The sequence below is a fragment of the Bacillus rossius genome, chromosome 15 (genome assembly GCF_032445375.1).
Source record: "Bacillus rossius redtenbacheri isolate Brsri chromosome 15, Brsri_v3, whole genome shotgun sequence".
NCBI lineage: Eukaryota > Metazoa > Arthropoda > Insecta > Phasmatodea > Bacillidae > Bacillus > Bacillus rossius.
The window spans coordinates 8201556-8225555 of NC_086342.1; the positions used below are offsets into that span (position 1 = coordinate 8201556).

General features: G+C 37.0%; 1 protein-coding gene across 1 annotated transcript in view; it reads left to right on the forward strand.

Annotated features, from left to right (window-relative positions):
• LOC134539532 (uncharacterized) overlaps positions 1-24000 on the forward strand; it is a 57904-nt gene that overhangs the window by 27043 nt on the left and 6861 nt on the right. Inside the window, exons 16-27 of the mRNA XM_063381635.1 lie at positions 800-920; positions 3382-3558; positions 7134-7276; positions 9154-9212; positions 10219-10375; positions 11284-11396; positions 15519-15634; positions 16741-16876; positions 17965-18074; positions 19330-19908; positions 20454-20581; positions 22048-22221. Of these exons, the coding sequence (XP_063237705.1) occupies positions 800-920; positions 3382-3558; positions 7134-7276; positions 9154-9212; positions 10219-10375; positions 11284-11396; positions 15519-15634; positions 16741-16876; positions 17965-18074; positions 19330-19908; positions 20454-20581; positions 22048-22221 (2013 nt within the window). The remainder of the gene's footprint in view (positions 1-799; positions 921-3381; positions 3559-7133; positions 7277-9153; positions 9213-10218; positions 10376-11283; positions 11397-15518; positions 15635-16740; positions 16877-17964; positions 18075-19329; positions 19909-20453; positions 20582-22047; positions 22222-24000) is intronic.

Consider the following 24000-nt stretch of genomic DNA (forward strand, 5'->3'; position numbering starts at 1 on the left):
TTATTTTCAGTCCATATTTGTTTTTTAAGTACAGGTTTTGTGTTTTACTGTTTTTATTTTTTGTAATACTTATTCCAACAAAATAATGGTTAAATTTAAATATTGCGTTTTTATGATAAAAATCTTTTTAATAAATTTGTTTAAAACAGATACATTCAGAATAATAAAAATAAAATAGCGAGTATTTGTGGTTTGAAAGTGATACAATACGAGATGCACAATAAAACAAATTAAATTAATTTTTCTGATCTATGCACTTTGGTACAAAATTTTGTTCAGAAATGACAGTACTTAAATTTCAAACATCAATCAATTACTTTTTATGCTACTTAATTCCGTGATGTAACTTGCATTTTGGTGTTATACGGTATACGGTGTAATAAAACGCTTTTTCGGTGTTATTGCAATTCACCATATAATTTTTTTCATAATGATGGAACAAGGTGACGCAATGAAAGTCACTGGACTCACGTTTCTGAGTGACCGGGTTCCTTGGTTCCTGAAATCAATTTGGGCAAATGAAGAGATGGCTCTTTGCAACAGGCCAGTTTCGATAATTTCCTAATGTACTTGGCCTCAGTGTCAACAAATCATCAACTTTTAACATAAAATAAAAAATCTCCTACATATCTCTGTATCGCTCATTCCCTCCCTTCCTGCCGAAAGTTAATCTTATAGCTTTGTATTAAAAGCTCCAGTGTAATGGATGAAGTTGCCGTCCGAGTTCCAAACAGACGTTTGGCAGTTGTTGGAAACAGTGCGTGATGGTTGGTCATGACGTATGTTTCGCATGTGACAGATGAAGGCTCCACGATCACTCCAGTGCTGGACGTGTGTGACTCCCGTCAGCTCTGCACGAGCGTCCAGGGCAACTTGATCAAGACACGCCCGCCCAGAAGCGTGACACTCGACAACGTCGAGTGAGTATCCCGGTCTTCTGCGAATCCTGTAGTACATTTATAGTTCTGACACAAATGTTTGCAATGGCTATTTCCTTAGTGTAATTTAATTTAATAGGCGTAAAAATGTACTCAAATGATAATAAAATACAAAGACTTCACCCATTTTATTATTACACTGACTGAATAACCCAAGAAAATGTAAGAAAACCCGTAATGAATTTTCTTAAACCAGGATAATTTGTATTGTAAAATTTTTATGTTGTTGATGAAACTGTTTCTGTATATAAAAGTACAGTTTTTTTAATATCATAATCACATTTTATGTGTTACATACAAAAAATATGTATGTACTAAATTGTAAGGAAAAAAATTTCTAGGCTTCATCCATGTTACACTCGTTTAATTAAAATTTTTCCTGAATGAGTCCCTCTTTTTGAATTCTATTACTAATGAATAGTAAAAAAACATGGGTGCGTGTTCTTTTGTATGCACGTTATAGGTTATACTTACTTGGCGTCATAAAACAACTAACTTTAATTTTGCATGCAAATAATTAATAGAAATAAAATGACTGGAGTCATATTGTAACAAGATTGTTAAAAATTATAATTGTAAGGGTGGTAGTTTGATATCAAACAATAAAACCACAAACTGAAACACAAGAGCAGATGGTAACTTTCTTTGGGGGAAAAACGACTTAACACATAAACAAAAAAGAAATAAATCGTAATTAAGAGCGACCCGGAAACGTCAGCACGAGACAGTGCCGGACCGGGCTCACATCACACATTGGTACGTGCGATGCCAACACAACCACCGCCCGGGTCCGTCATATGCTCCCGTTACCGAGTTGCACCAATAGACAGAAATTAAATTTAAAGACTGCTAGGCTGAAAAAATTATGGAATGCGACATTATTATAAATCCGATCAAATTAAAAAATTGAGATAAATAATTTATAGTGCAATAAAATAATACATATCCTCACATAGTAAATAAATTTGAAAAAGTTTATAAACAGAATTTGTATCAATAATAATAACAATAAATAAATGCTTTTAACTACATGGACCAGTATTCAATATCAATAACTAAAGTAGGTATGTACGTATATGATTTAAAAGCAATCATTTTAGTTTGAATGTAGCCTGCTTTAATCTTGTGAAATTTGTTGCATGTTGTGCGCTCATAATCTTTTTTCATAATGCACCTAAAGAAGTATAACTTTAAATAAAAAAATTATTATTTGATTAGAAATGTAAAATTAATCACGAATATTAAATTTGTTATGCATTTGAATTTTATCTCTATCATGAGTTTCAGACATGAGGCCATTCTTATTAAGACTTTTTGCAAGCTCATGAACTCAACCTATTTCAGTCCATTCCAACTGATCCCAAGCTACACAAATGTCCCAGTTTGTGCATGGACTCATGGAAAATGTGTTCCATTCCATGTACGAATGTAAATGAAGTGGTCAAATGTGTGCAAGAATGTTTATATGTTCTGCTTTATCTAATGTAACCTAAACTTAAATAACTTAACCTCTCCAAATCATTATACAAGCTATAGTTAGGCGTACTTCACAATCGGGGAAATGTTAGAGCTAGCTGCCAAGATGTTTGGCTTGTACGTTACAAATACCTTTTTTTTTTTTTTACAAGCCTCCAGATAAAAATATTCCTCCCACACACTCCCAGTAATGTAACACTTGTCAATATTGTGTATGTAATGCATTTTTATACAGTAGATTGCCTAAAACGCATCAGTGCTAAAACACTACATATACTCATATTACAGAAAACCCTTAGATTTAGTTTTTCAATGGTTACTTAAAATCACTCCTGACAAATGCTGGTATGGTTCATAAAAAACAAATTGTTTGTATTCTGAGTGGTGTTATAGGAGCCTTTAATATTAAAATATATTTTATTCACCTGAGAAAGTAAATTAATAATTTGGGTGTAAATGGTGATATCCCTCAAATAATAAAATACATGTGTCAAGTGTTTGGTTATGAGTAGAGACCGGAAAAATTCGCGGATTCATGTCGCGATAGGCTAGATTTCAAATAGTTACACCTCAGTGCTGCCTCTTGCTATTGGCTCACAACTCACCTGGATGACTCTGGGCCAATGAGAAAAACTCAACTAAAGCAGCATCAAATCACAGACTGCTACGTTGGGACGTCTCAAAAGACAGCAGCCAATGAGTGGGTGACATTGAAACAGAGTGTACGTAGAACAATGGAGTTCATGCTAGAGGTCACTGAACCCGCAAATTTTTTAGGTTCTCTAGTTATGAGATGTGTAAGCTATGTATGGTTTCTGATTTCAGAAGTTAAGTTTAGGGTATAAACGTTCATGGGGGAAAAAAAAAATTGTTTTCACTGAATTCCTGAACTAGTAAACAAAGGTGGTTGTTCATCACTGTTTGCGCCGGACGTTAAGGAATGTGGCGCGGGGGCCGGGGTGCGCAGGGCCATATCCGCGGAGATGAGGCAGCTGATGGTGTCGCAGCAGTACCCCGAGGCGCTGAACCTGGGCCAGGTGATGCTGTACAGCCTGCAGGTGCTGGCGGACCGGACCCTGTACCGGGAGGCCGGCCGGAGGGTGGAGCAGGCCATCAGCTCCGAGACGGCCCGGCTGAGGGCGAGGTTGGTGACGTGTTCTCCTGTTCCGAGTTCCCAGCGTGACAAATATATCGCCGCTGTTACTGCAAAAGGTCGTATGTCAAATTGTCTCACTTTCCAGGAGGTCAAAAAAACTGTTTCATTCATCAGGGTTATCATATTATGTTATGAAATTTTGGTAGTATTCTTAGAATTATGCTTCTTACTTTACAGTTATTGACAGATGAACTTTTTGCCACAACATAAGTTGCCTTCCGAAATACACAAACAGCCAAAAATTTGAAAATGCCAATTTTTGACATACGACCTTTTGCAGTAACAGCAACGATATATACAAACAAACTGCGTTTTCAACTACACTTCTGTACGTGAATCACACGTAGTTTCCGCACCCGCCGCTAGAATTTGTTGCTGGAGCAGTACGTTGACCATTGAAACAGGTATTAAAACATTGTTTTGTTCGCCACACTGCATATAAACATGGTTGCCGGGGATGGTTCAATTGGAATCAAAGATGGCCTTCCCATAAGCTATATCTCTCTGTCATCGGTGTTACACATCCAAAATAATTTCGCAAAATAAAGTTGTATGTAAAAATTAGGGAAAAAAATTATACAGTGAATAGTCTTTAATGAGACACGTAGTGACTATAGCCATGTCAAATTATTGAACATCAGTATAGTTTGAACTGGCATGCCAAAGAAAAAAAATTTACATACAGTAACAGCAGATGAGCTTTGTTTTGCTTCGTAAAGTCATCAAGAACTGTAACCAGCCACAAAAAAAAAAAAATCAGAGTACTGAGCGAACTAAAAATTGCAGCAGTGAAGCAATGCGACTTAACGACCTAGGTCAACAGCTATAATTCAACTAATGAAATATGAATGCGAGTGATTCCTGAACCATAGAATGTCTGATTTAATGACCTCTCACTACTTTTTTAACTTTGTGTGTGTCTGAAAATAAATGAAGTTATTGATATTAGATTATTTAGGGCTTGTGTGGGAAAAGTCAACGAAGAATCAAGCTTAGGTTTCAAAGTACAAATGAAAATCTAAAAATATGACAGTAAGGTTTAATTTACGTAAAAGCACTAGATTTACGGTGTGTAAATTAATGTTTACAGAGGACTTAAGTGATGCAATAAAACCCTGTTAAGAAGTTTCTCAAGGTGTTTTGAAATATATATACTCATTAACAGGGAAAACTTGTATGTATTTATAGGTAGAGCCAAGATTTATTTCTGTTATGAAAAAGAAAATGTCATCATTATTGACATTAAAAATTAAAACTCAATTACATTGATTGACTGCTTCAAAATTTTGATGAAAGTTAAACAAAAAATTGCAACTAAAACATTTAATATGTTCCTTACTTCATGAGAAAATTATGTATAAATATGAAAATTGAAACAGTGGAAATTTTTTATTATCAAACAGCAGTGTCCAAAGCCAAGTTTGTATTTGTATTAATATGAACAAAAAAAATCAATATGCAATATTAAAAGCTAATTATACTTATGCATGTAATTGTGATTTTGTCTGTAGGCCTTTAGCCTATCAGCAATATACAGCATTTATTTACTTTTAGTTTTTTTTTTCCTTCAATCAATTAAAGATATATATATAGATAGTAAATAATGAGGTAATAGAGGTGAATTTTGCTTCATTTTGTGTTTCGCCTTGCATTTTGGCATTATAGGTAGGGCCTGGAATTTTTCACGATCGCGAATTTTGCGAAAATTCGCGCGAATTTCGCATGAAAACGTGAAAAGTAAGTACATTCGCGAAAACCACAACATTTCTATATTACACTGCGAATATATCCCCGAAAAGTACCAATACAGTAGAATCCCGCCGATGCGAGCCCCCTCTGATGCGTCCATTCCGTTTATATGACCGTTTTTTGAGAAAACATAAACAATTTGAGCAGAGAAAGTCGAAAATTTGAGTAAAATCGGCTGAAAAACAAGTCTGTTACACTTTGTTGGGCTCAATGTGTTCACGTTTATCTTGGCGAGAGCTGTACTGTAAGCAGCCAGGCATACAAAAGACGTCTAAAAATAGATACCACCCCTCTAGACGAGTTCGGCGCCTCCACTATCGCACGAAAAGCCGTCTCAGCTGTCATGTTATCTTACCCGCCCGGCGGCTTGACGTCATACGTGACGTGACGCGACGCTTACCTCTCCCATCCCCTGCTAATTCTTCAAGGCTCATCCCTCCCAGAGCCACAAACCATGTAAAAACAATTCCCCCCCCCCCTCTTTATCCAACTAACATTTCAACACATTCCCTCCCTTATTTCAACCTTCTGCTGTGAGAAACTGTCAGCGTGTTTTTTTTTCTCTTTTTTTTTTACGCTGCGAAGGGAAGTGGAAAAGATAATTGCTTGAGCTGTCAAAATAAACATCGCTGACGGCAAGGGCAGGAGCGCATCCTGTCGGTCTGTCCCTGTGATTATCTACCCCAAAAACATGTCACAGCATTTCAGGATAGCATTGTTCTTATTTCTTTCGTTTATAGCCGAATGTTTTCTACCTGATCCACACAAGGTTAAAGTATCCTTTAACCCAAGTCTTGTGTTTCAGCATAATTACCTTATTTTTACATAAGCCGTGTTCGTGTATGGTTTTGATGCTCAAAATTGATCTGGGGTATAGTTCTCACTAAGTTTCTTCTCATTTGTGCGCTGGGGTTTGTTCAAGTGGCAACCCCGTGTTCCTCCACTCCATTAAATACGAGCATATCAGTATCAGAAACATGGGTTTTATTGTACTGACAATAGCACAGTGATGTGCAAATTTTGCAACTGTAAAGTTTCATGGGATAGAAAAGATTTCATTGACAAACACCTAAAGTCGGCTAAGCATGTGGCATTGGCAGCCAAAAAAAAAAAAAAATTTGTAGTTGCAAACATCTATAGCAACGTGTCTGTTTTGGATTTAATTGACTGTTATTATGCATATTAGCCTATTCCTAGTATACATGGATTGTTTATTAAATATGTAAACTATTATATTCAATAACTGCACAATTTAGTCAACATTTAAAATACCGGTAAAATTTCCATTGCATAACGAAAATACCGACTTTAAACCACCGCTTTTCTAATTTGAAAGTACCGCTTTTTGCATACTGAAAACACCGAAATTTTCCAGGCCCTAATTATAGGTTGTATTGACTTCAATTTTTCTGTGCCCCGTATCATATCCTCTATTTATAGGTAGAGACAGGAAAAATTCGCGATAGGCTAAAATACAAATAGTTATACTTCAGTGCTGCCTCTGCTATTGGCTCACAACTCACCTGGATGACTCTGGGCCAATGAGAAACACCCGACCAACGCTTTATCGAATCACAGGCTGCTACGTTGGGGCGTCTCACAAGACAGCAGCCAATGGGTGGGTGACATTTGACCGAGAGTACGTATAATAATGGAGTTCATCCTACAGGTCATTGAACCCGCGAATTTTTCCTGTCCCTATTTATAGGGCAAGAGAAAAATTTTCTCAAGTGGAATTGTTTAAGAAGGATTCACTGTGCTGGCAGACACTTAGAGAACGCTGCTGGTAGTAATCCTTCACGCTGGTCCCACAGCCTCAAGCCAGACCAGAACACCATCATGGTGAGCCTGGACTTCATAGGCATGGCCGTGAAGACGCTGCAGGAGCTGCCCATGTCGACGGCGACCATTCAGCAGCTGGCAGGCTTCCGCAACGAGATCCTGGAGCTGGAGGGGGGTGCGTCGGCCCCGCTGAGTGTTCGCTTTCTGGCAGGGGCGTAGCCAGGGGGGGGGGGGGGGGGTTAGGGGTTCAACCCCTCCTTAGCACAAATCTTTAATTAATTTCTTATTCATCACAAAAACAAATTTCATATTAAAATTAATAAATTTTTTTACCATTACAATATTTAAATTTAAATACCGAAAACTGCTAAAATAGCACTAATTGACACCTCAAAATCCAAATTTTCCCGGGGGGGGGGGGGGGGGGGGGGCATGCTTCTTAACACCCCCCCCATACACAAATCCTGGCTACGCCACTGCTTTCTGGTATACACTAGGCCTCTGCGAAGCTATCGCTAAGCAAATCAGTCAAACCTCTTTTCAACATTCGATTCAACTTTGCCATGAAATTTTATACATTTTTTTTTTAAATTTGAAGCTTCGATTGTAACGCAAAGCTTCGCGTCTGATGTTAAACTTCGCATTTGTTGCAAAGCTAACCCTGGAAGCCTAAGATGAAATTAATACTTTTATTTTTTTTTGTGTTGTACATTTTTTACTTCAGTAAAGTTTTGTTACTTAAAAAAAAATCAAAAGATGGTACTCCGTTTGCTTTTATGCCTGGTTTTTTTTTTTATAATTAATTTAAATGATGTTATGAACAGGGCCCAATTAGTTAATCACTGAATCAGTTCAAATATTACAAATGTTAAACAAATTTTTTTTTACCTAAATCCTGCATTTTTAAAATAACTGTAATACAACTTCTCTGAGAACAATATTCTCAATTCAATTTGATTTTATATTGGATATTTTAAACATACGATTTGATTTTTGCTTTGCATCAAAACACTAGTATTCACACACCTAGTTAGATTGGCACCATATTAAGGGGTAGGGACTCCAATAACCGAAAGATATCATCTCGGTTTCGACAGGTGTCATTGCCACCCGGGGAAGCTATTTAGCGCCCTCCCTGACTGTTAAAGTCATATTCAAATTGTGCAATTGGGAATACACAATTAAACCTTTGAAAAAAAAAAAAGATTTATCTGCACATCTGTGGAAGTAATATAATTTCTTTTAAAATTGCAATTTAAATAAAATGTACAAAACTACTTTATAAAACCGTTTGAGTAAGTGCATGTAATAAACATATGAAGTTGAAAAGAATTACGCACCTGCACTGGGACGTAGAAAAGAAAAACCACGCTATTGATAATTTATGCAACTTGATTACGGGTGCGTGGCACTGACTTCACATGCGCCTCTCGGGCCTCAACACACACGTGGGAGGTTCAAACTCACTGAGTGATAGTTGGGGAAGTGAGGGGCGTAACGGGGAAAAGAGATCAAGTTGCATCGGGCTCATGGGAGGGCGTAGCCCGGGTCGACGTCAAGTTTTTATGGCCTCTTTAAAGCATATTTTGTAATTTTATGGACTGCCAGAAGTTAATAGTGAGTATTTTCTACAAATAGTTTCCTCTGTGAAGTTATCGGCCTAAACTATTTAATTTTTTTTTTTTTTTTTAAATTGCTAAGACTGTAATAATACTGTCAACCGTTACTATTTTATGTATGAAAATTGCTTACTTTTTGCTGTAACGAACCCCAATTTTCAGTAACGATAAAAAGTTGTTGCGTTATAAAAACTGTTCAAACCAAAAGTATGTTTTGGTTTTTCTCTTCCCCATAAGGAAAGTATGTACTTCCTTGACTTATAAATCTTAAAGATACCAATTAAAACAAATGTTTTTTTTTTTTGGGTACATTAGAATATTTTTATATTTTCAGTATGTAACAATTTGGTTGCTTGACGCCTACCCACAAGTTTCGGCTTAATGTTGCTTAGGCGTGTGGCAGAAGTATACCTAAAAAAATTTTTTTTTCCAGGCCGAGAGCGAAAGAAGAGGGAAGCTACCACCTCGGGCCGCTACTTGACCATCAAAGCGGTCAGTACACATTCCATAATACTGTCGAGCATGTGTTGCAATGTGCATTTAAATAGGCATTTCCTCTCGAATGCATGATTTCTGCTATTAGAGCTGTACTTGTTACGTTGTGCATTGTTGCCAGATATCTCCGTAGAGCACACAAAACACTGTAATGTAAAAAAAAAATTTTTTAAAATGTATTCAAAACATTTTGTGTAGGAAAACTTACGAATTACATTTCCTTGTTGATTTCAACAAGAACATCATCTGATAATATCCAGTTTTTTTTTCTAAGGACTCGTAACTGAAAGATGCCATCTTGGTTTCTCAACAATTTGTTCATACCATTAATATAAAATTTGTTTTGCTGTTTTGAGCATAGCATTATGGAATGCCTTGTTGTTAATTTTGACGGACTGCTATAAATAGTTTCTACTGTGAAATAATTATTTGTGTTTAGCATTGAATTAATTTTTTGTCAGAATAACTGCAATTGTAATAATACTGTTAAAAGACATTAATATATGGTCTTAGAAAATACATAAATAGAAAAAATAATTAAAGATTATATTAAGTTTATTAGTTTTAACTAGTATCAATGGATGCAGTTCACTCTGTACTGTAATCTAATAGTTCAAATAACTTCTGTACAAGTTAAAAACCAGCAACTGGGTCTCAAGTTTACCAAATTATTATTTTAACTACTTTAGTACACTTTTGCTTGAAACATGTACTGCACATAAATTTATAATCCAAATTGACTTTCTTGTACTGAACTTGTGCATGTAATTTCTTTTGGACAGTTTTTTTTAATTTTAAAGGGTGAATAATGCTGACAGTAGTTTAATTTTACAAAAAAAAATAATTTGTTAACTCCTAAAATTCTCGTTCAAATTCATATTGTGCAATTATATTTCAAACGTGTACCTGTAAAGATATGCTTCCAAATGTCATGTTTTATAACGGATTATCTGAAGCAAGGTTGAATTATGTTTTACTGCATTTTTAATGTTATCCCGTAAAGGTGGAAAGTTCTCTGGAGCTGTCTGAGCTGATGATAAAGCAAGTCAACAGCTCTGTCGCCATGATGGAGAAATCGACTCTATTGCATCAGATCCCCACTTACTTGACTAGACTCTGCAAAGGTCCTGACGTCACTGACAACAAACCTGCCACATTAGGTAAGAAACTGTTAAATTACTATTCATAGAAATATGTGTATTAAATGTGTTGTAGTTTCATTAATTTGCTGTTGCCTTGTTTGAAAACATATTTGCAGACTACACTGATGTAATAATTATGTAAACCTTAAGCCACTGACAGTGGCCATTTTACTATGCAATGAAATATATTGACATAGACAAACTTAAAATATTATAAAATAAAAATATATTTTTGAAAAAAAAATCTTTTATGCTTAGCAGTGGATACTGTTATTTGTAAGCAATTCAAAAATATTAATTTTAAAGAATGCAATATTGTTTTAAAATGTTGGTTATAGTGTTGATGAGGTTGTTTAAAAAAAGTAAAGACTTGGAATACAGTTTTTACTGATTTTACAATTTTTTTTTCCCCCTAAGATGAAAATGTAAAATAGTAGTGCTATTGTAATTACAGTTAATCCTCCAAATGATAAACTTATTTAAAAGTGAAAATATAACAAAATATCAAATTAATATTTACTCATGTTATTTTTAAAAAAATGGAAATTTTATTCATACTAAAAAAACTATGTATGCAAAAAACATTTTTAACTACATAATTATTCTGCCTTCAGAGTGCTCTAGAATTTATCAAAAAACTTTGCATGCAGTTCTCATATTCCAAAAAATCCAACATCAGTTAAATGATTTGTCTTTTAATTGAATAATTATATGATAGCACATAAAGTTAGTTGTGAATTTATCAAAAAATAATATGAGGAACAGAGTTAAACTTAAAATTATTTATAATAATGTTTAGAAAATTGTCGATTCTTATGTGCTGTGACCATACTTTAGTGACCAAAGGTAGTAATTAGTGTAGTGTAATAGATTATCATGGTCTTAATGCTGCTTGAATGGTTCTAAAAGTTGTAATGTGTTCGCAGAATTACACATACTAACACTTAGTGTTGAGAAAATGGATATGAAACACAGAGGTAGCGTCACAATGGACATTCCGAAAAGAAATGGTCCGCACATTGCCAACTTGACAGCCACTGTGAGTACTGCATAATAATTCTTTATCTCAGCAAGTTTCAAGTATAAAATCTCTGTATCCACCTAATTAATAAATTCAGAAAACTCATGAGTTAAAAATGTCTAATGCTGTATTTTATTGCGTTTGAGGACAAAGTGGCACATGAAAATAGGTAGTCAAAGAAAAAAACTTTACCTGATCATCCTGAAAGTAACCTTTTTTACTCATGCCAATTTTTTTAAATTTTAAATAGCAACATAAATTTGAAAACAAATGTTTGCAACATAAAATTAGCAGGGCTGTTGACTGGCAGTTCTGAAAGCACAATTATTTATTGGTAGAGATCAGATCAAAGCAAAGTCGAGTGTAGCTTTATCTTCCATTTGTGTATTTACTCTTCCCAGTTTTTAAATGGGCAAAAATTTGGCCTGGCTGTTTCACTGAGGAAGTTTTCAGGCACTGTTTGTAAATTACTTGGCAGTTTAGTGGATGCTGCTACTGTATCGGTTTGTGGTGTTTGTGTTCTTGGATATCCCTCTTTAGTCACATGTTCTCAGGTGTCTTCCATCAGGTTCAAGCAGTATCTGGTTTGCTAATATTTAGCTAGTGCAGATTTTCAGTGGTTACATTAAGACTTGTAGGGTTCCCGATTGTAGCCAAAACTGTTACAAGATGATCCCTCTTGTCGCAACGGGCTTCATAGCTTGTTCTGTTGGACAGCTGAGGCTTGACACGGACGCGTCAGCGCCACGCTATCGCGCTCGCGCCCGGTGCTTACGCGGCCCTGGAAGGGGGAGGAAACCCCGCGCTGCAGTAAGGGTCGCTCGACACTTGGGAGTGCCTACTCGCTTCACACGTTCTTGCGCTGGACACTAGTCTCCGCAGGCTTACCATGGGTTGCAACCACTGGCGGGTTCCTTTGCCGAAGCAAGCGGTAATCTGTGGGGGATCCCGTGACACAGTCTTGAGATTGCTTACTGTAGCGGCTTAAGCAGTTGCACACAGCATGCTTTATTTTGTTCCAGCATCATTATTAGTTATCTGATACACGAGATAAAATTGGTTGAAATAATTTAACATAAGAATCATAGTTAAGTTTCACAGTCGTAAAACTTTAAAAAAGTAGTATGCTTCAGAACCAGAGGTGGATCCGGAAAGAGGCACTTGCACACAAATCCCCCCCCCCTTCCACCTTTTAACATCAGGGTAAAAGATGCAGTTGATAAAAATATTTTAGAAGTAAATTTTGGGCTATTATTATCTTAAATACATACTGAAGATGGATGTACAGCTATCAATAAATTATCTCATTCCCCTGATTTTATTCAGACTTCCAGTGGCCTTCCCGAAAGTCAATCCTGTATCCGTTTCTGTTCAGAACGTACTTTGTTTTTCGAAAGAAAACCCACACAAATATTTGTACCAGTTTCTAGTGAATGAAGGGCATGGTTTACAAACAAACACAGTTTCAAATAAATACTCATAGTAGAAAACATTGTTAGTATGTCGCAAAATTTTAAATTTTTGACCTGTAAACCGTTCCCCCATTCCACCAACACCCTTTCTTTGAAAAGGAAAGGGGGAAGAAGGAAAAAAAACCACAACAAAGAAGTCAGAGACTAAAGTGTTTTCAGAATTTCTCTATGGAGCATATTTCCTAAAATGCCAATATCTATAATGTAAAATGTGGTCTAGTTGGGCGCCGTGAAAACTCTATAAAGTACTAGTGCTGTGATTGTGTATGTAGCACAACTACTAACCTCTACAGAATATTAACTAAAATATGTCTTGTTATGTTGATAGTGAAAATAAATTATTCTCAAGTTGTATGTACTGGTGTAGTTTGACTCAGTGTGAATACCAAACAATAAAATGTCGTATAATTCCTTAGCAGTATGTCTCCTTCTCTTTGGTATAAGTATTCTGACCTTAAAATCAACAAATATAAGTAGTGTGTTTAAAAGCATTAACTTCTCTATGACTGCTGATCTCAGTGTAATAAAAACTAATTATTCTTTCAAGACAATCCAAGCTAAATATTTCTGTCTATCTGGTTTAACATACACATGATATGTAAGTATGGTTATCAATCGGAAAAATAAAATATAATGAAAATTTAACTTTTTACTAGGGTCAAAATCATGGTTGTATGGGTGACAATACTCTTTTGCAACATATCCAACTGTAACATGAAAAGTGACAGAGTCAATGATTAGCAAGCAACATACAAATACCTTTGAGACAATTATTCATGTTTAAATAGGTTTTTCATTAAACAAAATTTCAATATCCGTTATACTTAAATGTCTTTCAGAACTAATTACGTTTTACGTAATTGTATCACTGAATAATAGTTTGGTTATCAGTCAATATTTTAAATATTATTGAAACACATTTTAACTGGCAAATTAGTCTTTTCTTTGTTTTTACTAGCTCAGTCTCTTTCGGTAGATCAAACTGTCTCAAGACTTCTGGACCTGGGGCTATTCTTTAAACATTCAAGACAATTAATGACTTTAACAGATTTTAACTTTGATATCGTACATATTACTGATCAATGTCAGTTAACCAGGTCCAGTATGTACAAGCTACAAGTCTTTACGTAGTTAAGTAGTATTAAGTTGTTTTTGCGAGTTTCAAATTAGGTCTTGATCGTAAACATCATAGTTTAAGATATCTTGCCATTAAAATAAGACAGGTAACTTCTCGCTGTTCTTGTTAATTCGGGGATGGGGCAAACAAACCTCGTCGCGTCGTTACAATACCAAGAGGCTGTGGAAAACCTCTCCGAACCCCTGTCTCTCCTCCGATGTTGCTGGTTAGATCTCACTCTCCTCCGATGTCGCTGGTTGGGTCTCCGTCTCGATGCACCTCCTCTCGTGCTGCTGGTACTCCAGCAGGACTGGCGTCGGTCACCTGGAGTCGTCTAGAAGGATGATGTCCTCCGGTACACCGTCTACGATGCCGTCTACCGCTGTCGAACTCCTTCCATCTCGAAGATTGATAGTCCTTTTCTTCTTTTCTTCTTAATTCGTCGTTGATCCAGTTCTATTTATGCTGTTAGTCAAAACTTATCGTCGTCGTCGATTCTTTAGTAGAGCTTCGAACATCGGTAACTACCTCTTCTTCATTGTGTAGTTCCGGTATTTATTATAAAATCATCAATTTCACGTAGATTCTAGCTATTCAGTCGTCGTACCAATGTTTTACGTGATATTCTTACATTCATTTATGACTAAATCACGGAGCTCTTTCTCTCTAATCCTTCTCCCATGATAGTAGAACAGAAAACTCAAGTTCCAATTTGTTTCAAACAGTCAAAGCTTTCTCTATTGAACACTCTCCGAAATCACACTGGAAATACTAAATTCTTTAAATAAAATATATGCGCAGTCGAGCGTCCAATCACATATACTCTTTCCTCAGTAATGACCCAAAAACAATATTAAAAGGTGTAAGCTCATTTCCTATTCGTCGCCGTTTAACAAATGTTTGCAAAGACATTTCATAAAATTATTACTTAGATAAAACATGAAAATACTTAAAGAGTAAAACCAAATTGACCTGAACATAGAGATACAATACTGGTAAATATAATTCATAACAGGACTAAGACAAAGTCATAGAGGTAAGAAGTAAAATAATAAACATAAAATTCATTTCTATTGAGGGCTTCTCAAATACCTCTATAAGACATTTATGAAAGAAAAATGTAACTTTACATGTAAGTTCAAGGATAAACTATGAATGAACAAATGATTATTTGTTTAAATTTCCAAACAAAAATTTGTTGGTTGTTTTACTACAGTTGTTTAAATTTATTATATTAATGGTAGGTTTTCTAACATTTTGTGCATGAAGCATGCATTATTCTAGCAGTTTTGTAATTTGAGAGCATCCATAGTGTATATTCTGTCAGTTAAGTAGATGTTTAAGCTTTTTATTTCGCAACACAGGCGGACCTGATTATGTATGGCTGAGAGACAGAAACACAGAAATAATGGGGGAATAAATAGTTCCATCAGATCAACTGAATGGAATAGTTAGTCATTCCAAGTTTTCCATTTTGGACTGGCAAAAATTAATTCTTATGGCTGTAGCTGTTAAACCTGAATACGCTAGCTGTGTTTGCGCTGGTTGCAGGTGAAGTTTGGCACCCCGATGGCCGACGCATTGAAGACTGGCCCGATATGCCTGGGGGCTGTCATGTTCCCAGAAGACTATCTGTCGCAGACTCACAACACGACTCGCGTTGACAGGTTAGCGGCCATCTGTCCTACATACTCGCCCCACCATCTCTAGAAATGTATGACTGATTAATTTCATGCCAGATGTACAACTTGAAAAAAATTGCATCCTAGAGGAAATCTGCAAAAAAGTCAATTTTGTTGGGTTCCTAATTTTTTCAATGTATTAAATTCACTGAGACCCGGAAATTGAACGGATTCTTCTGGCCTCAGAGTAGAATTCAACCCATGTTTACTTTTACATCGGTTAAATTCTTAGCGAGAACATATTTATTCTTGTTAATTGGCACTTCCTGATTCACGGTCGTATATGGGCGTGTCCAAATAACTGCGGTCCAATCATGAACACAGTTGGAGAGTGTGGGGGTTTGAATTCTAGCTTGCGATTAAAAGAATGCTCAAAATTTTCTTATCTGTACTGATTCCTTCCTTTGTTTTGTTCCATCATTCATTACTAGCTGAAGCCCGGAATGCGTTGCAGTGCCTCATTTTTTTCTTTTGTAATTTGTTTAAATATATACAAAGCATCTCTCTGTATATCATCTATATACAGGTATAAATCCTTATCTATCTCATTTTCTATACCTGTTGCTATCTTTATACCTGTCTCTCTCTCTTTTATATTAATTCACAACATTAATTTTTATGTGTATAGATTAACCTTTATACAGCTATGATTTGTTTTGCTACCCAGTTGACTTCAACTTCAGAACAAACACCCACTCCATAGACTAATTACCTCCATGGATACGACTTGCGCGCCACCATTATTATAGGACCATAGAAAAGAGAAATTGTCATAAAATATTTACTGGTAATTATCCAATATGACTTGCACGCCATCTATTGTACGGTTTTTTACGTAGACATTAACCTTCTTCGTGTTTTTTTAAGGCCAAGTGTGTGTGTTTAGGAACACACACAAACATTTATTTATTATATAAATATTTTTTGTTTATTACTTCAGTTTTTTTTTTTTCAGTGTGCTAACAAATTTATTAGTAATTGTAATTGATTATTTTAAACTTTGTTCATCCAGTGTATTGTGAAATGATAACTTGAGTTTCCGATACCTGCAGCAGTACTGTGCTCATCGTGCAATGTTTCGTGGTTGCCAGGCGCAGCGCAGTTTTTGGTGTGCACGTGACCTTCGCGAACAAGGAGGGGGTGGCGTCGCCGGGTTTCCTGGATCGTCCAATCAGCGTGAGCCTGCCTGTGTGGGACAGTCACGTCTCGCGCAGCCAGAGGATCGTGGTAACCAGACAACACTTCTGTGTTCTGTACTTTTAAGGCCATGCAGGTTAAGTTTAAGCACATATTTGGTTTATGGGAGGTCAATAGATAAGTAATAATAGTGTATTTGATGCACTAGTGTACTTTTCTGATAGGTAACTTTATTAACGGTGTTATGTTGATTGCAGTTGTAACCTTTACTGGAAAAACACCAGTAAATAGTTGGCTAGCCTAATTATTACTCCTGTATTTTATATAAAGAAATAATTTGTTTCAGAATTACTGCTAAATACCTCACAGGAAGCAAGAAATTTTACTGGTTCATGATGTGCCGCAAATTAAGATTTTTTTCAGTCCTTGATTTAATTTGTTAACTCTTATTTGATCTTTTCCCCACTGGTCCCCCCCGAGGTGTTCCCTTTGTGCGCACATCATGTAGCTTAATTTTTCTCCCGCCTCGCTGCAAGAAGTCCCCCTGAAATTACTGCCAGCTTGCGTGGCACCGGATATTATACTCAGCTGCATCCTCCTTCTCAGGGCTCGCCCAGAGTGTCCACAGTTGGTACTTTCCTACTAGATCTAGTACTTTTATAAGTTTTTTAGTGATCTAGTACATTTACGTTCAGATCTAGTACTTTTTTCTTTAATATAATAATATTACAGTAACTCCAATATGTTTTATTATTAAGCGTAAATATTTTTTAAAACTATGGAATAATGTGTGTGTGTGGTGTGATATTTAAGTTCAAGCATAGCAATGCCATAATAACTTCCTAAATTGTTAAAACCATAAAAAAATTATAATTTAGTACTTTTTTCTTGCCTAAGTTGGTACGAAAATTTTTTTCCTTGTGGACACCCTGGGCTCGCCTGAGGTGAGCTATTTCGGTCAGGCTCCGGATTCATATTCCCTACCGTTCCGGCACGTCTGCAGGCCCGGTTCAGCCCAATTCCCAACTGCCCCACCCACCATCATCATCCTCCTGTGTGCATTTGTGCATTATGTGTAGAAAGTTCACTGTGACATGAAGGAACAACGGCGGTGTGTGGGAAGGAGTTTATGATGTTCTCACTGACGTACGCCGACGCGTGGCTGATTATGTCTGCAGTGCGCCTCGTGGCAGGAAGACGCCAGGTGGAGCTCCGACAAGTGCAAGACGTCGCAGCACCACGCGGTGGCACGCCTGACCTGTAGCTGTCACACACTCGGGTACTACACGTGAGTGTCCTTATCCGTAACTCCTGCTGGATGTCAGTACGCCTGCTTGGAAGTGTTTTTGGAGCCAGGCGAAAACAATGGGCAGATGGGCCCATCTTTATCAAAATCTACATGTGATTTGTTACATACCTGCCTACAGCTTATAGCCTTGGATGGTAGAAATAGAAACAAACACCACAATTAAATATAAAATAAACAAATACAGCCACAGAATACAAAGTCATAAACATAAGAGATCTTTATGATAATTAACTACAACACAATCTATGAACTATAACACATTTGTTTTTCTTTCAACAAATATTTAAATTAAACCTCGGATAATAACACTATTATATTTAAATTTTTGTTATCTAATTGAAGAAAATAATGTCCATACTTATATTGAAATTTGTAATGATTCTGTATAAAATGTCATTTGTTTTGCTTAATGTACATATTAATGGTTGCTGACAATTAAAATGTTTTGTCATAACATATTTATTCACTATAGTATATATACAAAAAAAAGGGGCTGAAATGAGCCATGAACACAATAAACAAATGAACAATGTATATATTATAACATAATGTACTACTATAACTTGTCTACACTGACGAATCGTCTATTTTTTAGAACAGTCTTCATCAGTGCACTGTTGAAATGTTCTTTCTGCTTTATAATCAAAACTGTTAAGGCCGGGCTACATGCGCAAGAGCATTCTCGCAGCCATGCAGCACATACACACGGAAGTTGAATGTATACAGATAACCACTGCTTCATTAGAAATACAGCATGCAAAAGGCACATAAAATACTGTTGAACTAAATTTTCTCTGTGCTGTGGATTCAGCATATATATTTCATAGATAAACACTACGTCAGCGGCATAGAGTAGCTAGTGATTGTTTTGAAGTGTGTATTTCAAAGGTAACGAGATTAACAAATTTGAATTATTATTTTTTATTTGCGAGGCTAAGCTTTGTAGTTAATCATTCCTAGTCGTTCAAACCTACATGGCGAAATAAAATGCTTTAATTTGGGTAATAAACTGATTCATATAATAATAGATGACAAAATCCAAAAATTTGTAAATAAAAATTTCCACAAAACTAAAGGAGGAAAAAAACAACATAATTTTTCAAATTTTCTGTGTTGTGTGCGAATGTGACTGTGCTATGTTCATGCTGTTAGAGTGCTATCTGGAATGTAGCCTAGGCTTTATAATTTATACTAAAATCATATTAAGTGTCATTTTTTTTTAAATTTGTTCCAGGGTTATTGTGGAAGATGTCCCTCAGAAAGCAACAACTCCAACAGTTGTACCTTTAACAAGTGAGCTAACAACTCGAAAGGCAGAAACGACCCCTGCGGTAAAAAAGACAACGGAGGTGACTACCACTACGATGCGTACCACAACAAAACTTATACTTCTTACCACATCTGCAAAACCAGAAACCACATTGTCAACTCGGCCGACGACAGCAAAAACGACAACCACAACACTGCAACCAGCCGTGACAACAGCTAAAACTACGGTACCGCAGACTATGAGACCAACTACAAGACCCACAACAGTACGACCAGTACAACTTCCTCTACCTCCGTCACCCAGAATAACGCCATTACCCACAGCACCGACATCTGCCCACACGTTGCCGGGAGCCCCTGCAGTGGACACGAGTACCGAGAAGGTTGGCACGACCATGCCAGCTACTCGCACCTCTCGGAGGGCGGGGCCGGGTCTGGCGTCTCCGGACGTGGTTCGTTCGACAGGAGCCGTGGGGGAGGCGCCCAGAACTACCCCCGTCACTGCTCGCCTCGTCAGCAACATTACCTACAGTGTATCCTTCAGGTAACAGTACCCTTCTTTAGAGATCCCACGAGGTTCATGGCCTAATTTCATTTTGTATATATTGTCACCTTAAGTTTTGGCCTCACCCATTGTGTTGATTTCCCAATGTTTTTAATAAATTAATAATTTTAATTTGAGACTAATATTTATTCATTTCCCAGGTGTAGAAACTTGATTATGACACACAGTGAAATAAAATTTTTAAATTATGAATGCATGTCTTGACATTTTACAAATAGCAGATAGTGTAGTATAGAATATATCTGGTGGAATAATTTTGCCAAGTTTGTATAGCAAACATCCAAGAGAAGGTCCTTAAAACAAAATTGTACCGTTAAATCAAGATGCCTGCCCTGATGAAATCCTTAAACTTGGGAGCTTTTCTCGTTGGGAAGGGTTTGACGAGAGTTAAGACACTTATCAAGGTCTCGGTGACTATGTAGTCAGGTGTATGAATGACTAGAAGACATCATCTGCTGATGAAGCTTATTCTTGGGTTGTTCTGTGCATAGCTGTCTGACATTAAACCCTGTTTCTCGTCCCAGGATCGAGGAGAACTACAACGAGACAGTTGGCGATATGAAAGAGCAGTTCGTGGACGTTCTCAAGCAGCAGATAATGGAGCAGGTCAACATGCCAGATCCAATGATGGTCGAGATTAGCGTGTATCCTGGTGGGTTTACGCTCGTATTAGTAACAAATTTTTGCATTACGGCATTGGTACATTTTTTAAACACACAAACAAATGGTAATTTATTTTTATTGTTACTGTTCCAAATAGTTCAACATATATCATACACTTATACATTATAATTTATTATATTGTAAATTAGTCAAAATGAAACAGTATTGGTGGAATAAGCATAATGAAACATTCAAGTATCATATTTGTTTAATAATATACCTTTATTTATGAACATAATTCATAAAATGAGGTAATAACACAATACCCTGTTTTAAAAACAACAAAACCATAAAGTCTTGTCCCTAGCTGCACATCATATTGGTCAAATCATGATATCTTTGTGCAAACTAAACTAAACTAAACTATTGGATCAATGTGGTGTAGAGAACCTGGGTACGAATCCTGGTTTCCATAGTTGTGTCACGTGTCTGTAATGACCTCATAGTTGAATAGAGGTTGAGCGCAAGTAAAAAAGAAAACTAAACAAGGCCGGTGGTGGTGGTGGTGGTGGTGGTGGTTGGCTCTTGGTGAGAACGCCCCAACTTGATGTCACAGTGTAGCCTCAGCTCAGCCGAGTAGGAATGGTAGCCCTATATGTAGAGAAAAAGATTTTATGGTTTTACTTGTAGTCCAATTTAATTTGCATAGTACAGGATTTGGTGTTATTGTATTTATTTTTATGAAAGCTGTTGTGTAATACTTACTTCACCAAAATTGTGGTAAAATCGATATACTGTACTTTTAAAATAAAATAATTTGTGTTAAATTGATCTAAAACAGATACATTGAGAACAATAAAAATTAATTAGCGAATATTCGTGGTTTGAAAGTGATATCATTAAGAGATGCACAATAATAATAAAAAAATAGGATAAATTTTTTCTGATCTGTGCACTTTGATACAAATTTTGTCCAGAAATAATAACATACTTGAGTTTAACCTTTGAATATATATACTGTATAGAAGTCGCGAGTGGATAGGATTTACTCTACGTTTTTCAGAAGCGTATGATGAGCAACTTGGGAACTTCACCGCTGCAGTGCGCTGCCGTAACGCCTGTATCGTCTCAGGTTGTTATTTACACGTTAGAGCGCAGCACTGTCGCCCGCTGTCATTCCCTCGCACACCCCCCACCCATCATTCACTGCAGCTCAACGTCATTCAACGGGAGGGGGAAGGGGTGTTTGAAGAGTTCGACACTTGTCCGCTAGAGACCACCACAAGTCGATGCCCTAGAGATGGTGGCGATTGCGGCGGTGAATTAACCAACTACCTCAAAACCGTATTAGAAATTTTAACCTGGGCTGGCGACTTCGATACAGTATATATATATTCAAAGGTTTAACTTGCATTTGGGTGTTACACTGTTTTATGACATGCTTTTCGGTGTTAATCGTAATTCACAATACAACCTTGTCCCCTACCTGCACGCCATCATGTGCTTGCGTCGCAGGCAGCATCGTGGTGCACATGCGGCTCGCCGACACGGACGTGAGGACGGTGCAGGATGTGATCCCGCAGATAGCCCGCCTGCTGCACCGCGGGGACCTGGTGGTGGAGGGGCTGGACCGCCGGAGGCTGGACGTCCCCCCTCAGCCCCTCAACCTGCTGCAGCCCGGCGGCCCCGGTGAGTTGCCCTCTCCGCTTCCCCCCAGAGTCAGCCGCTCGTCCAGTGTAAGGAGTTGTCGTCCCTCCCTCCCTTTTCATTTACAGTACACTCCCGACTATCCGCGAAATTAAATGGCAGGGCCACCGCGGATAATCCGCAAAAGAGCCAAAAAAAAGAAACTTTGACTTCAACTTAAAAAAACCAAACATTTATGTACATTAAAAGTTACAATTAACAGTAAAAAATTTTTAAATGATGCTAAATTTCTAGTATTTTAATGAATAATTAACATACAATACATTTCAGTAATGTAAACATGAAGTGCTCAACAGTACGACCAGAAACGAAGTGCGACAGGGACAAAAAATAGCAACGCATGCCAGCCTACTGCGTGAGTTCTGAGAAGGCCTGTGGCGTTTTACTGTATACTGCTCACAATACACTCGTCAGTAGAGTTCAAATTTGCTCACTTGTAATAGAATACAGATTTACATATGTACTGTATTTTTCCGTAGCATGTGCGGATAATAGGGAGTTCACTGTATTTTCGTATAAGTCATGTGACGTGAAAATCTTTTTTAGTGGGATTCCAATTCTTGTTCTTACTAATCAAATTCAGTATCCTAGAATAATGTTCTATCGTTTTCGATCTAAGCTCAAGAACTGGCCAGCACAGATGTACAGTATGTTACTGGAAATACTGTTAGGTTTAATTAAAAAAAACTGTAGTTGGAAAAAAAAATAACTGGCAGATGTCGCACCCCAGACCACCTTGTACGAAGAAAAAATACAAAGGAGAAGTTTACTCTATCCTTGTTGTGGGCTAATACCAAGGATCGTGATCAAAAAATTCTAGAAGAAACTTCAAAATGATTAAACAGGTAGATCATACACGGTAACGCTTAACCACAGCTGTGAAATTTACTACTCGACTCACATTAATCTATTTTTTGTGAGCCATAGCCCGACACACGACCTCTCAGTATGTTGTTCAGACACTGACTAGCGAATGAGACTACGCAGCCACATCTGCGGGAAGAAAATGGTAGATGCATGACCTCTCCAACCAATCACAGCACAGCAGTATACAAATTTCCTGCCCCTCGCATCAGGTTTTTTCGACAAAGATTATAACCACAGAAAATACATTGAAAATTGAAACATTACCAGCCAACCATGACACATGGCAACAGAACTTCCACTAACTGTCCAGTCTCTTTTTCTCACACTCTCTGAACTCTTGTCTCTCTCATTCTTATGGAACAGGCCAAATGTTGTATCAGCATATTCAAACAAAAACCCAGGGCCAAGAAAAAAGTATGTTGCCACTCTCATTTTTGAAAAAAGCAAAGTAAGCCATACTTAAATGCACATAAAAACATAAATAGGTTAAAATAAAGCATTTGGTGTTATTCACAAGTAAGAATCACCTAGAAAGCATGAAATAATTAAAATTACGATCATAAAATGTACAGCAAACACAGGAATACTTCTGAAAAGGATTTAAAAAAATTTAATTTAAATGATATCGGTAAACCTAACCGTAGTACTGAAAATAAGACAACATAATAAATCGTTAATTAAACCAAAGGCCACTTGCTCACTTCACCTCTAGTTGATTGCACGGGTATCCTACTCACAGAACTCCCGCGGAGGCCAGCATCGTCTCATATGTAGCCACTTCTCGAGTGGCTGACATGTCACGTCATCCCGGGCTGATCCAATGCCTGAAACATCAAAAATGGCCCAGAGTCATGTACTCCAAGCACGGCGGTCAGTGACGGGATGGGGAGAGAG